This window comes from Theropithecus gelada, chromosome 17 (genome assembly GCF_003255815.1).
Source record: "Theropithecus gelada isolate Dixy chromosome 17, Tgel_1.0, whole genome shotgun sequence".
NCBI classification, from domain to species: domain Eukaryota; kingdom Metazoa; phylum Chordata; class Mammalia; order Primates; family Cercopithecidae; genus Theropithecus; species Theropithecus gelada.
The window spans coordinates 11893532-11906065 of NC_037685.1; the positions used below are offsets into that span (position 1 = coordinate 11893532).

General features: G+C 38.4%; 1 protein-coding gene across 3 annotated transcripts in view; it reads right to left on the reverse strand.

Annotated features, from left to right (window-relative positions):
- DIS3 (DIS3 homolog, exosome endoribonuclease and 3'-5' exoribonuclease) overlaps positions 1-12534 on the reverse strand; it is a 29621-nt gene that overhangs the window by 7936 nt on the left and 9151 nt on the right. For all 3 annotated transcript variants that reach the window (XM_025363986.1, XM_025363987.1, XM_025363988.1), the window contains 6 exons: positions 12261-12407; positions 11409-11525; positions 11044-11145; positions 10363-10427; positions 10186-10270; positions 8090-8217 (listed from right to left, as the gene is read on the reverse strand). In XM_025363986.1, the coding sequence (XP_025219771.1) occupies positions 8090-8217; positions 10186-10270; positions 10363-10427; positions 11044-11145; positions 11409-11525; positions 12261-12407 (644 nt within the window). The remainder of the gene's footprint in view (positions 1-8089; positions 8218-10185; positions 10271-10362; positions 10428-11043; positions 11146-11408; positions 11526-12260; positions 12408-12534) is intronic.

Genomic DNA, 12534 nt, shown 5'->3' on the forward strand with positions numbered 1-12534 from the left:
AGCAAGTTAAGTGAAATACAAAGTCTAAGTCCTTGTCTTCCTCAATTCCTCACCTGTATTAAAAGAACTATAGTAGGAATACATACTAAAAAGAGAATCTCAAAAATATTCCTTTCTTGCCTTGTAGCAGGCAAGAAACAAGGCTCTACATCAGGTCTGATATGCATTTATTAATGTATTTTGACATAAAAAGCAAGGTATACTTATCACATTTTGATCATTTTTCCTCATAGAACACCTAAAATGTTATGTCTACCCATGAGTATTAATACTTTAAGAAGGCAAAAGATAGTTTTCTTTTTTTTTTTCCAATTCTCCCTAAGACTAAAATGATTCAATGATGTTTTCCCAGTAGGAAACCATCTACTAACCAAATTAAAAATACAGACTGTTGAAATTTAAAAAATCCTTTCCAGTTTTAAAAAGCTATGTTACAAATGCGAATTCTTACTTTAAAACTATTAAAATAAATACAGCTTCAATTTGCATTTTACATTGCTTAAAAAAAAACTCTGTGTTTTGTGTCACACACAAAACATTAATTATCTTCTTCTTGTATCCAAGTGACAAGCTTGTGTGAAAGTTTTGCTCAAATTTAATACCGTCCACTGGGTTTTAGCACACTCAAATGATCCTTCCAGTTTCAAGTTGCATATTTAAGATCACATAAAAAATTCCCTGAAAACGGAGGTGTTAGTAGACATAGGTACATAACTACCTCAAACACTATCCAACAGAACATTCGACAGTGATGGAAATGTTCTATGTCCAATACGATAGTCATTAGTCACATGTGGCTACTGATCACTTGAAATATGGCTGGTAGGACCAGAGCAAGATGGCCAAATAGGAGCAGCTCCAGCCTCCAGCTCCCGGTGTGAGCGACACAGAGGACAGGTGATTTCTGCATTTTCAACTGAGGTACTGGGTTCATCTCACTGGGGAGTTTGGAAAATCAGTGCTGGTCAGCTGGTGCAGCCCCAACAGCGAGAGCTGAAGCATGGCGAGCCATCACCTCACCTGGGAAACGCAAGGGGGAAGGGAATCTCTTTTCCTAGCCAAGGGAAACTGAGACACACAACACCTGAAAAATTGGGCAACTTCCACCCTAATACTGCGCTTCACCAAAGGTCTTAGCAAACAGCACACCAGGAGATTATATCCCACACCTGGACTGGAGGATCCCACACCCACGGAGCCTCCCTCGTTGCTAGCACACAGTCTGAGATCTAACTGCAAGACAGCAGCGAGGCTGGGGGAGAGGCGCCTGCCATTGCTGAGGCTTAAGTAGGTAAACAAAGCCATGGGGAAGCTCAAACTGGGTGGAGCCCACCGCAGCTCAAGGGGGCCTGCCTGTCTTTGTAGACTCCATCTCTGGGGACAGGGCATAGCTAAACAAAAAGCAGTAGAAACCTCGGCAGAGGTAAATGACCCTATCTGACAGTTTTGGAGAGAGCAGTGGATCTCCCAGCACAGAGGCTGAGATTTGAGAATGGACAGACTGCCTGCTCAAGTGGGTCCCTGACCCCTGAGTAGCCTAACTGGGAGACATCCCCCACTAGGTGCAGACCGACACCTCACACCTCACACGGCAGGGTACACCCCTGAGACGAAGCTTCCAGAGCAAGAATCAGACAGCAACACTCGCTGTTCAGCAATATTCTATCTTCTGTAGCCTCCACTGCTGATACCCAGGCAAACAGGGTCTGGAGTGGACCTCAAGCAATCTCCAACAGACCGATAGCTGAGGGTCCTGACTGTTAGAAGGAAAACTAACAAACAGAAAGGACACCCACATCAAAACCCCATCAGTTGGTCACCATCATCAAAGACCAAAGGCAGATAAAACCACAAAGATGGGGAAAAAGCAGTGCAGAAAAGATGGAAATTCAAAAAATCAGAGAGCATCTCCCCCTCCAAAGGAACGCAGCTCATCGCCAGCAACGGATCAAAGCCGGACGGAGGATGACTTTGACGAGCTGAGAGAAGAAGGCTTCAGTCGATCAAACTTCTCAGAGCTAAAGGAGGAACTACACAACCAGCACAAAGAAACTAAAAATCTTGAAAAAAGAATGGAAGAATGGATAACTAGAATAATCAATGCAGAGAAGGCCATAAATGAACTGACAGAGATAAAAACCATGACACGAGAAATAGGTGACAAATGCACAAGCTTCACTAACCGATCGATCAATTGGAAGAAAGTATCAATGATTGAAGATCAAATGAATGAAATGAAGTGAGAAGAGAAGTCTAGAGAAAAAAGAGGAAAAAGAAATGAACAAAGCCTCCAAGAAATATGGGATTATATGTGAAAAGACCAAATCTACATCTGATTGGTGTGCCTGAAAGTGAGAGGGAAAATGGAACCAAGTTGGAAAACACTCTTCAGGATATCATCCAGGAGAATTTCCCCAACCTAGTAAGGCAGGCCAACATTCAAATTCAGAAAATACAGAGAACACCACAAAGATACTCCTCGAGAAGAGCAACTCCAAGACACATAATTGTCAGATTCACCAAAGCTGAAATGAAGGAAAAAATGTTAAGGGCAGCCAGAGAGAAAGGTCGGGTTATCCACAAAGGGAGCCCATCAGACTAACAGCAGATCTCTCGGCAGAAACTCTCCAAGCCAGAAGAGAGTGGGGGCCGACATTCAACATTCTTAAAGAAAAGAATTTTCAACCCAGAATTTCATATTCAGCCAAACTAAGTTTCGTAAGTGAAGGAGAAATAAAATCCTTTACAGACAAGCAAATGCTTAGAAATTTTATTACCACCAGGCCTGCCCTACAAGAGACCCTGAAGGAAGCACTAAACATGGAAAGGAACAACCAGTACGAGCCATTGCAAAAACATGCCAAAATGTAAAGACCATCGAGGCTAGGAAAAAACTGCATCAACTAACGAGCTAAATAACCAGTTAATATCACAATGACAGGATCAAGTTCACACATAACAATATTAACCTTAAATGTAAATGGACTAAATGCTCCAATTAAAAGACACAGACTGGCAAATTGGATAAAGAGTCAAGACCCATCAGTTTGCTGTACTCAGGAGACCCACCTCACGTGCAGAGACACACATAGGCTCAAAATAAAGGGATGGAGGAAGATCTACCAAGCAAATGGAGAACAAAAAAAGCAGGGGTTGCAATCCTAGTCTCTGATAAAACAGACTTCAAGCCATCAAAGATCAAAAGAGACAAAGAAGGCCATTACATAATGGTAAAGGGATCAATTTAACAGGAAGAGCTAACTATCCTAAATATATATGCACCCAATACAGGAGCACCCAGATTCATAAAGCAAGTCCTTAGAGACTTACAAAGAGACTTAGACTCCCATACAATAATAATGGGAGACTTCAACACCCCACTGTCAACATTAGACAGATCAACAAGACAGAAAGTTAACAAGGATATCCAGGAATTGAACTCAACTCTGCACCAAGAGGACCTAATAGACATCCACAGAACTCTCCACCCCAAATCAACAGAATATACATTCTTCTCAGCACCACATCACACTTATTCCAAAATTGACCACATAGCTGGAAGGAAAGCACTCCTCAGCAAATGTAAAAGAACAGAAATTATAACAAACTGTCCCTCAGACCACAGTGCAACCAAACTAGAACTCAGGACTAAGAAACTGAATCAAAACTGCTCAATTACATGGAAACTGAACAAGCTGCTCCTGAATGACTACTGGGTACATAACGAAATGAAGGCAGAAATAAAGATGTTCTTTGAAACCAATGAGAACAAAGATACAACATACCAGAATCTCTGGGACACATTTAAAGCAGTGTGTAGAGGGAAATTTATAGCACTAAACTCCCACAAAAGAAAGCAGGAAAGATCTAAAATTGACACCCTAACATCACAATTAAAAGAACTAGAGAAGCAAGAGCAAACACATTCAAAAGCTAGCAGAAGGCAAGAAATAACTAAGATCAGAGCAGAACCGAAGGAGACAGAGACAAAAAAACCCTCAAAAAAATCAATGAATCCAGGAACTGGTTTTTTGAAAAGATCAACAAAATTGACAGACCGCTAGCAAGACTAATAAAGAAGAAAAGAGAGAAGAATCAAATAGACGCAATAAAAAATGATAAAGGGGATATCACCACCGACCCCACAGAAGTACAAACTACCATCAGAGCATACTATAAACACCTCTACGCAAATAAACTAGAAAACCTAGAAGAAATGGATAATTTCCTGGACACTTACACTCTCCTAAGACTAAACCAGGAAGAAGCTGAATCCCTGAACAGACCAATAGCAGCCTCTGAAATTGAGGCAATAATTAATAGCCTACCAACCATAAAAAGTCCAGGACCAGACGGATTCACAGCCGGATTCTACCAGAGGTACAAGGAGGAGCTGGTACCATTCCTTCTGAAACTATTCCAATCAATAGAAAAAGAAGGAATCCTCCCAGCTCATTTTATGAGGCCAACATCATCCTGATACCAAAGCCTGGCAGACACACAACAAAAAAAGAGAATTTCATACCAATATCCCTGATGAACATCGATGCAAAAATCCTCAATAAAATAATGGCAAACCGAATCCAGCAGCATATCAAAAAGCTTATCCACCATGATCAAGTGGGCTTCATCCCTGGGATGCAGGGCTGGTTCAACATACGCAAATCAATAAACGTAATCCAGCATATAAACAGAACCAAAGACAAAAACCACGATTATCTCAATAGATGCAGAAAAGGCCTTTGACAAAATTCAACAGCCCTTCATGCTAAAAACTCTCAATAAATTCGGTATTGATGGAACGTATCTCAAAATAATAAGAGCTATTTATGACAAACCCACAGCCAATATCATACTGAATGGGCAAAAACTGGAAACATTCCCTTTGAAAACTGGCACAAGACGGGGTCCCCTCTCTCACCACTACTATTCAACATAGTGTTGGAAGTTCTGGCTAGGGCAATCAGGCAAGAGAAAAAAATCAAGGGTATTCAGTTAGGAAAAGAAGTCAAATTGTCCCTGTTTGCAGATGACATGATTGTATATTTAGAAAACCCCATTGTCTCAGCCCAAAATCTCCTTAAGCTGATAAGCAACTTCAGCAAAGTCTCAGGATACAAAATTAATGTGCAAAAATCACAAGCATTCTTATACACCAGTAACAGACAAATAGAGAGCCAAATCATGAATGAACTTCCATTCACAATTGTTTCAAAGAGAATAAAAGACCTAGGAATCCAACTTACAAGGGATGTAAAGGACCTCTTCAAGGAGAACTACAAACCACTGCTCAGTGAAATAAAAGAGGACACAAACAAATGGAAGAACATACCATGCTCATGGATAGGAAGAATCAATATCGTGAAAATGGCCATACTGCCCAAGGTAATTTATAGATTCAATGCCATCCCCCATCAAGCTACCAATGACTTTCTTCACAGAATTGGAAAAAACTGCTTTAAAGTTCATATGGAACCAAAAAAGAGCCTGCATTGCCAAGACAATCCTAAGTCAAAAGAATAAAGCTGGAGGCATCATGTTACCTGACTTCAAACTATACTACAAGGCTACAGTAACCAAAACAGCATGCTACTGGTACCAAAACAGAGATATAGACCAATGGAACAGAACAGAGCCCTCAGAAATAATACCACACATCTACAGCCATCTGATCTTTGACAAACCTGAGAAAAACAAGAAATGGGGAAAGGATTCCCTATTTAATAAACAGTGCTAGGAAAATTGGCTAGCCATAAGTAGAAAGCTGAAACTGGATCCTTTCCTTACTCCTTACACGAAAATTAATTCAAGATGGATTAGAGACTTAAATGTTAGACCTAATACCATAAAAACCGTAGAAGAAAACCTAGGTAATACCATTCAGGACATAGGCATAGGTAAGGACTTCATGTCTAAAACACCCAAAGCAATGGCAACAAAAGCCAAAATTGACAAATGGGATCTAACTAAACTAAAGAGCTTCTGCACAGCAAAAGAAACTACCATCAGAGTGAACAGGTAACCTACAGAATGGGAGAAAATTTTTGCAATCTACTCATCTGACAAAGGGCTAATATGCAGAACCTACAAAGAACTCAAACAAATTTACGAGAAAAAAACAACCCCATCAAAAAGTGGGCAAAGGATATGAACAGACACTTCTCAAAAGAAGACTTTCATACAGCCAACAGACACATGAAAAAATGCTCATCATCACTCGCCATCAGAGAAATGCAAATCAAAACCACAATGAGATACCATCTCACACCAGTTAGAATGGCGATCATTCAAAAGTCAGGAAACAACAGGTGCTGGAGAGGATGTGGAGAAATAGGAACACTTTTACACTGTTGGTGGGATTGTAAACTAGTTCAACCATTGTGGAAAACAGTATGGCGATTCCTCAAGGATCTAGAACTAGAAATACCATTTGACCCAGCCATCGCATTACTGGGTATATACCCAAAGGATTATAAATCATGCTGCTATAAAGACACATGCACACGTATGTTTATTGTGGCACTATTCACAATAGCAAAGACTTGGAATCAACCCAAATGTCCATCAGTGACAGACTGGACTAAGAAAATGTGGCACATATACACCATGGAATCCTATGCAGTCATAAAAAAAGATGAGTTCGTGTCCTTTGTAGGGACATGGATACAGCTGGAAACTATCATTCTCAGCAAACTTTCGCAAGAACAGAAAACAAACACCACATGTTCTCACTCATAGGTGGGAACTGAACAATGAGATCACTTGGACATGGGAAGGGGAACATCACACATCGGGGCCTATTATGGGGAGCAGGGAGGAAGGAGGGATGGCATTGGGAGTTACTGATGTAAATGACGAGTTGATGGGTGCTCAAGAGTTGGGTGCAGCACACCAACATGGCACATGTATACATATGTAACAAACCTGCACGTTGTGCATATGTACCCTAGAACTTAAATAAAAAAAAAAAAAAGAAAAAAGAAATATGGCTAGTAAGGCTAAGGAACTAAGTTGTTAATTTTATTCATTTTAATGAATTTAAATAGGCGCATCTTATGAAATGACACAAAGGTACAATCCGCACTCACCACACCTTTAGTAACTGCTTGTGACCCTATCCTAGGTAGACTTGGGAACTCTGAGACGAACATCTGGAAGAGTCATGTACTTGGTTTCCTCTGATAATCAACAACATCTTTTAAGAGTCAAATTTCTCTTAACTGGTTTCCTTCAACATGCCTGAGTTAATACTCTATACCTTATGCCTTTCATAGTTAGGCAAAAGCCATGCCCTAACAGCTAAAAGACTCAGATCTGTTACTAGTCAGACCTTTGGGAAGACTCCTTTTATGCACTTTTAATTGCCTAAAAAATGAGGAGGCTGAATTAAATAATTTCTAAAATTTAAAGTCCAAGGAGGACCTAATCTCCATTTATTTAAACCTCTGAAACCCAATGTCCAATCTGGAAACTTATTTCTAATTAAAATTAGAAACAATTTACAGAGTCTTAGGGAGTTCTTGCCTTCCTGGAATTTCTTCAGTATCTTTAACTCAAACACAATTTTTTAACACAACAAATTACAAGGATGGAACTCTTGAACAAACATCAGTCCAGAATCAAGTTGCTAACACTTAAAAGGAAGCTAGAGGCTGGGCACAGTGGCTCACACCTGTAATCCCAACACTTTGGGAGGCCAAGGCGGGTGGATCACCTGAGGTCACGAGTTCAAGACCAGCCTAGCCAACAAGGCGAAACTCCAGCTCTACTAAAAATACAAAAATTAGCTGGGCGTGGTGATGGGCACCTGTAATCCCAGCTACTCGGGAGGCTGAGACAGGAGAATCACTTGAATTCGGGAGGTGGAGGTTACAGTGAGCCGAGATTGTGCCACTGCACTCCAGCGTGGGTGACAGAGTGAAACTCCGTTTCAAATAAATAAATAAATGAATGAATGAATGAATGAATGAATGGAAGCTAGAAGAAACAGGAGTCTCTATTCACCCTTTTAAATAATTCATTATTGCCTATGATCAAACAATGTAAAGAGTATAAAAATTATCTTAATACTATGAAAAACAAAATATACCCTTTTTCAATCCTTCTTTTCTTCAGAATTTTGGCTAGTTTATTCAGTCCACGGAGACTAGTGGTAATATCATCATTCATGTTTGCTGAATCAATTCTCAACTGAGCTTCAGCATATGTCAGAGATGCCTAAAAAAGAAATTGTATGTTATATAATTCTTATAAATGATAGAAAAATGGTTTTCAATATGTCCTCCTACTTTAACTACATAAAATCCATGATTTCAGAAAACCTAAAATCAGTAACAAAATAGAAATTCTTAGCTATGATACTATACTTCACATTTATGATTTCTGGTTCATTAATTCTTATCTGAGGCATTATATAACATAAACAAACATATTTTAAAAGGTAAAATGGCAATGTTGTTAGCAAATAAACTTTAAACTTTACTTGTATATTCCAGTTACTGTATAAATACCCAGATAATGCTAAAACATAAAGGTTAGATGGATTCTTCCTCTGATAACAAATGTGAAATCCTTTCCAGATGATCATTATTCTCCCGCAAATAATTAAGACTGCAGGAGGTGAGACATCATGTTTTACAGGAAATCTAATAAATACCCAAATTAAGCATGTAAAAACCAGACAAATCATAGTAGAAAAGAGTTAAATCCCCAATGATAAACAATGCAAATATACAAATAACTGCTTCTGTTCCTATTTCTCTCAGAGAAATCCACCATTTTTTTCTTTTTTCTTTTTTTTTCTTGCTTAAAGAGTAGCTTCATAAGTGAAAAGAAGAAAGAGCATAACAGAGTTAGATAACGCAGGTCCGGTCAGATTCCTGGGATAGCCAACTCATCTACTAAGAGTTTCCCCTCTGAAAGAGGTTTTATGTTATATGTTCACCAGGTTTGTTTTCTTATCATTTTGTTATACTGACCAAGTCTTAAAGAACTAAAAGTCTTTCTTACTTAAAAGTACAAACTGTGATGGCTTAAATAATTCACACATCACTCTTTATCAGTCTAACAGTTTTCTTTGCAACCACTAGTTAGCAGAACAGCAAGGATGCCAAAGGGCCAGAAAAAACAGGTTAAGTTTGGAAAACAGATCATTAGAAGATGAGCGGCTTGGCAAACCTTGAAGAAAGATGTAGGGCAAAATAAGAGAGAAATAAAGGATTCTTGGGAGAAGTACAAAAAAAAAAGGAAAAGGACAAGAAAGACAACCTGGCTCCATTCCGAAGAAACAAGATCTCAGGCTCGTTCTACTGAAATCCAACAGTGAATTAAACATCGTTTCTGTGAGAAAATGTGAAGAAGCAGTGTACCTGCTAACTTTTAAAACACTAACTATTTATAAGTAGGAACAGCTTCAATTACTAAGGTTCTTGACTTAAGGCATAAAACCACCAGTTGGTCTTCTCAAGTATATATACTTTGTAAGTTTCTGAATATAGGACAACTGCAACATGAACTAGTTTCTGACTCATATTAAAAATTAAGCAGATAACTGGAAAAAAAAAAAAAAAAAACCTTCTTAATTTTGCTATAACAATGCCCCCATTCTATCCTGAGGGCACAGACCTAGCACTTGTTTTTCTGCCTAGAAAGACTCTTCCTCCCCTACTCAAACTGAAATACATTTATCTGTACCCACTTTACATGTTCAAAAGAGCATCTAGCTTGATTGAAAAATTCTCAAGAAGTGGGCAGCAATCTCAAATTTAGGTGATGGCACCGGGGCTGGGGCTGGTTACTTTGGCCTGGTATTAGCTAGGTCAAGAAAGCTGGCAATAAGACTCTGGTGGCCTGTTCCGCATTCTTCTCCGAGAGTAGGTAGCAAAGAGCCAAATGAGTTTTAGTGTAAATTTAAGTGCATCTGTATGTGTGTAAGCACGTGCCTGCAGCTGTGAACTTTTTTAGACCATGTTTATATCACAGGCATTTATATGTATACATTTTTTCTATTTTAGGCTAAGTAAATATACATATAAACTATTATACATAACATCCCTTTTCAAATATATATTTTTACATATGTGTATATATACATATACACGAATCTTTTAAAAATTTAACTTTATTTAGTTTTCAAAAAAGTACCAAAAAGTTTAAAAATTAGAGATTATTAGCCACGAAACGAACCTTTGAATTAATAACACTTTTGGTAAACTTCGTTTTTAAGATTTCAGCGTTGTGATTCATTTCCCAAATACATGAAAACGCCAGCCTATGAAGGAAAATACAGAGTATTTCTTAATGGGAATTGGGTTAAAGTAGTAAATACAATGTCTTCAAGGAAAAAAAACCATGCAGAAATACCTGTCAACGTCACATTTTAAGGAACACAAGTTAGAGCTAAGCAACTCTGGAACCATGTCAATCCTCTGCAAAAGATAAAAATAGAACCACAGATTACTTAGCTGTATCCATACATTTATTTGAGGTTCTATTCTCAAATAATATTAATTAAACAAGGAAAGAAAAGTGTTCTGGTTTTTACAAATAGGATAATTGAGAAAAGATCAAATAAAAGGAATGTTTCTATAAAAGTACTTACACAAAACTGTTAAAGAAGGAAAGCTATGAAGGAAAATTGGACTTCATGCCAATTAATCTAAGTTTAAGTTCTCTATACTAACGACCCAGCTGTCCTCTGAAAGTTTTAAATCTCTGGTCTGTGTAAGTTTATACTTGATAACTGACACTCTATGACTGGACCTTTCTCCAATGCTTAATACAAACTACAAGGTGTTTTTAAAATACCAAAAAAAGAAAAGAGAAACTAAACTTTTATGGAAATCACTAAGAGACTAAGTTTAACCTTCCCCTTGACTTTCACAATACTTTACTTGTTATTTGAACCACTTGGTAACAAAAATTTTCTATATATTTAGTGATTTAAAGCCACCTTATTCCATGTATTTTTCTTAGCTAATTCACGGCTGTTTAAAAATCCTTAGGTGTCCATGATTGCTGAATTTTTTAATTCAATACATTTACCTTTTCACAAAGATACACAGTTGTTCCTCTTCTGGCTGATTCTTGATCCAAGGCATTTCCTGGCCTAATGAAATGGCTCACATCAGCAATATGAACACCAACCTTAAAAAGATAAAAATAAAAGGATGTCAATATGCTCGATTGGGTAAATGTACCTAATGGGAGTTTCAGTAAGATAAAGTTTAGCTAAATTCAAAAAAGACTCAGTCACCTCTGCCATTTCAACTTCTGACACATGGCCAATAGTCTGCAGCTATAATTATACTTCACAGGAGTAATTAACAAGCAAATTCTATTCTAGGTCAAAAGAAAATGAACTCAGAACAGAACTACATTTAGGTAAGGACACTATTACATATTTATACCTCCAAATTCCCATTTTCGAGTTCTCTACAATGTAGAGCGTCGTCTATATCAGTACATCCTGGTGGGTCTACACTACAAATACACAGATGCCTCAGGTCTTCTCGGTTTTTCATGTCCTAGAAGACATGAAATTATAAACAAATAAATTATTTCCAAAGCACAACTACAACATATGAATAGCTCTTGTGAAACCAGTAATACTTTTTTTCTTTTTTTTTTTTTTGAGACGGAGTCTCACTCTGTCACCCAGGCTGGAGTGCAGTGGCCGGATCTCAGCTCACTGCAAGCTCCGTCTCCCGGGTTCACGCCATTCTCCTGCCTCAGCCTCCCGAGTAGCTGGGACTACAGGCGCCCGCCACCTCGCCCGGCTAGTTTTTTGTATTTTTTAGTAGAGACGGGGTTTCACCGTGTTAGCCAGGATGGTCTCGATCTCCTGACCTCATGATCCACCCGCCTCGGCCTCCCAAAGTGCTGGGATTACAGGCTTGAGCCACCGCGCCCGGCCAAAACCAGTAATACTTATACAAAAACAATTTAGCTGTATTTTCTTGATGACAATCACATTTCTTTTTCCTGCACTGGAGCAGAGAGACGCCACATATGATTTGTAACCAATGGTTTCCTTCCCTTTGAAACATTTAACATATGCAAGTGTCTGTCCCATAGACAAACTTACCTTTCAATGAAGAAGCAAACGACTTCTTCTGTAATTCCTAAAAATGCTAGACCCAACAAAATGCAGGGAAAGAGGGCCCGTGGTGTCTACATATTTAAAAACACATACAGAAATTAAACAAAACTAGGGAGGATATAATAATTTATAAAGTCACTACAAATTACTTTCAACTTACCTTTTCAGTAATGCTCCAGGGCATCTTTGGCAGAAAACTAAGAACAGCCTGTGAAAAAGGCTGGTGGGGAACATCGTGTTCAAGTAACAGAACTTCTGTTTCAGTCTCTTTCTCTCCAACATCGCCTAAATTTCTCACAAAGTGTCCCTGAAACCAAGAGGCATTGTTAGAAATGCCTACATTATAGTAAATTTACATCTCATCACATTAAATTCTTCAGCATTTACATATCATCTCAGTATTCCTAAATATTCCCATAACGACTTCTGAAAAA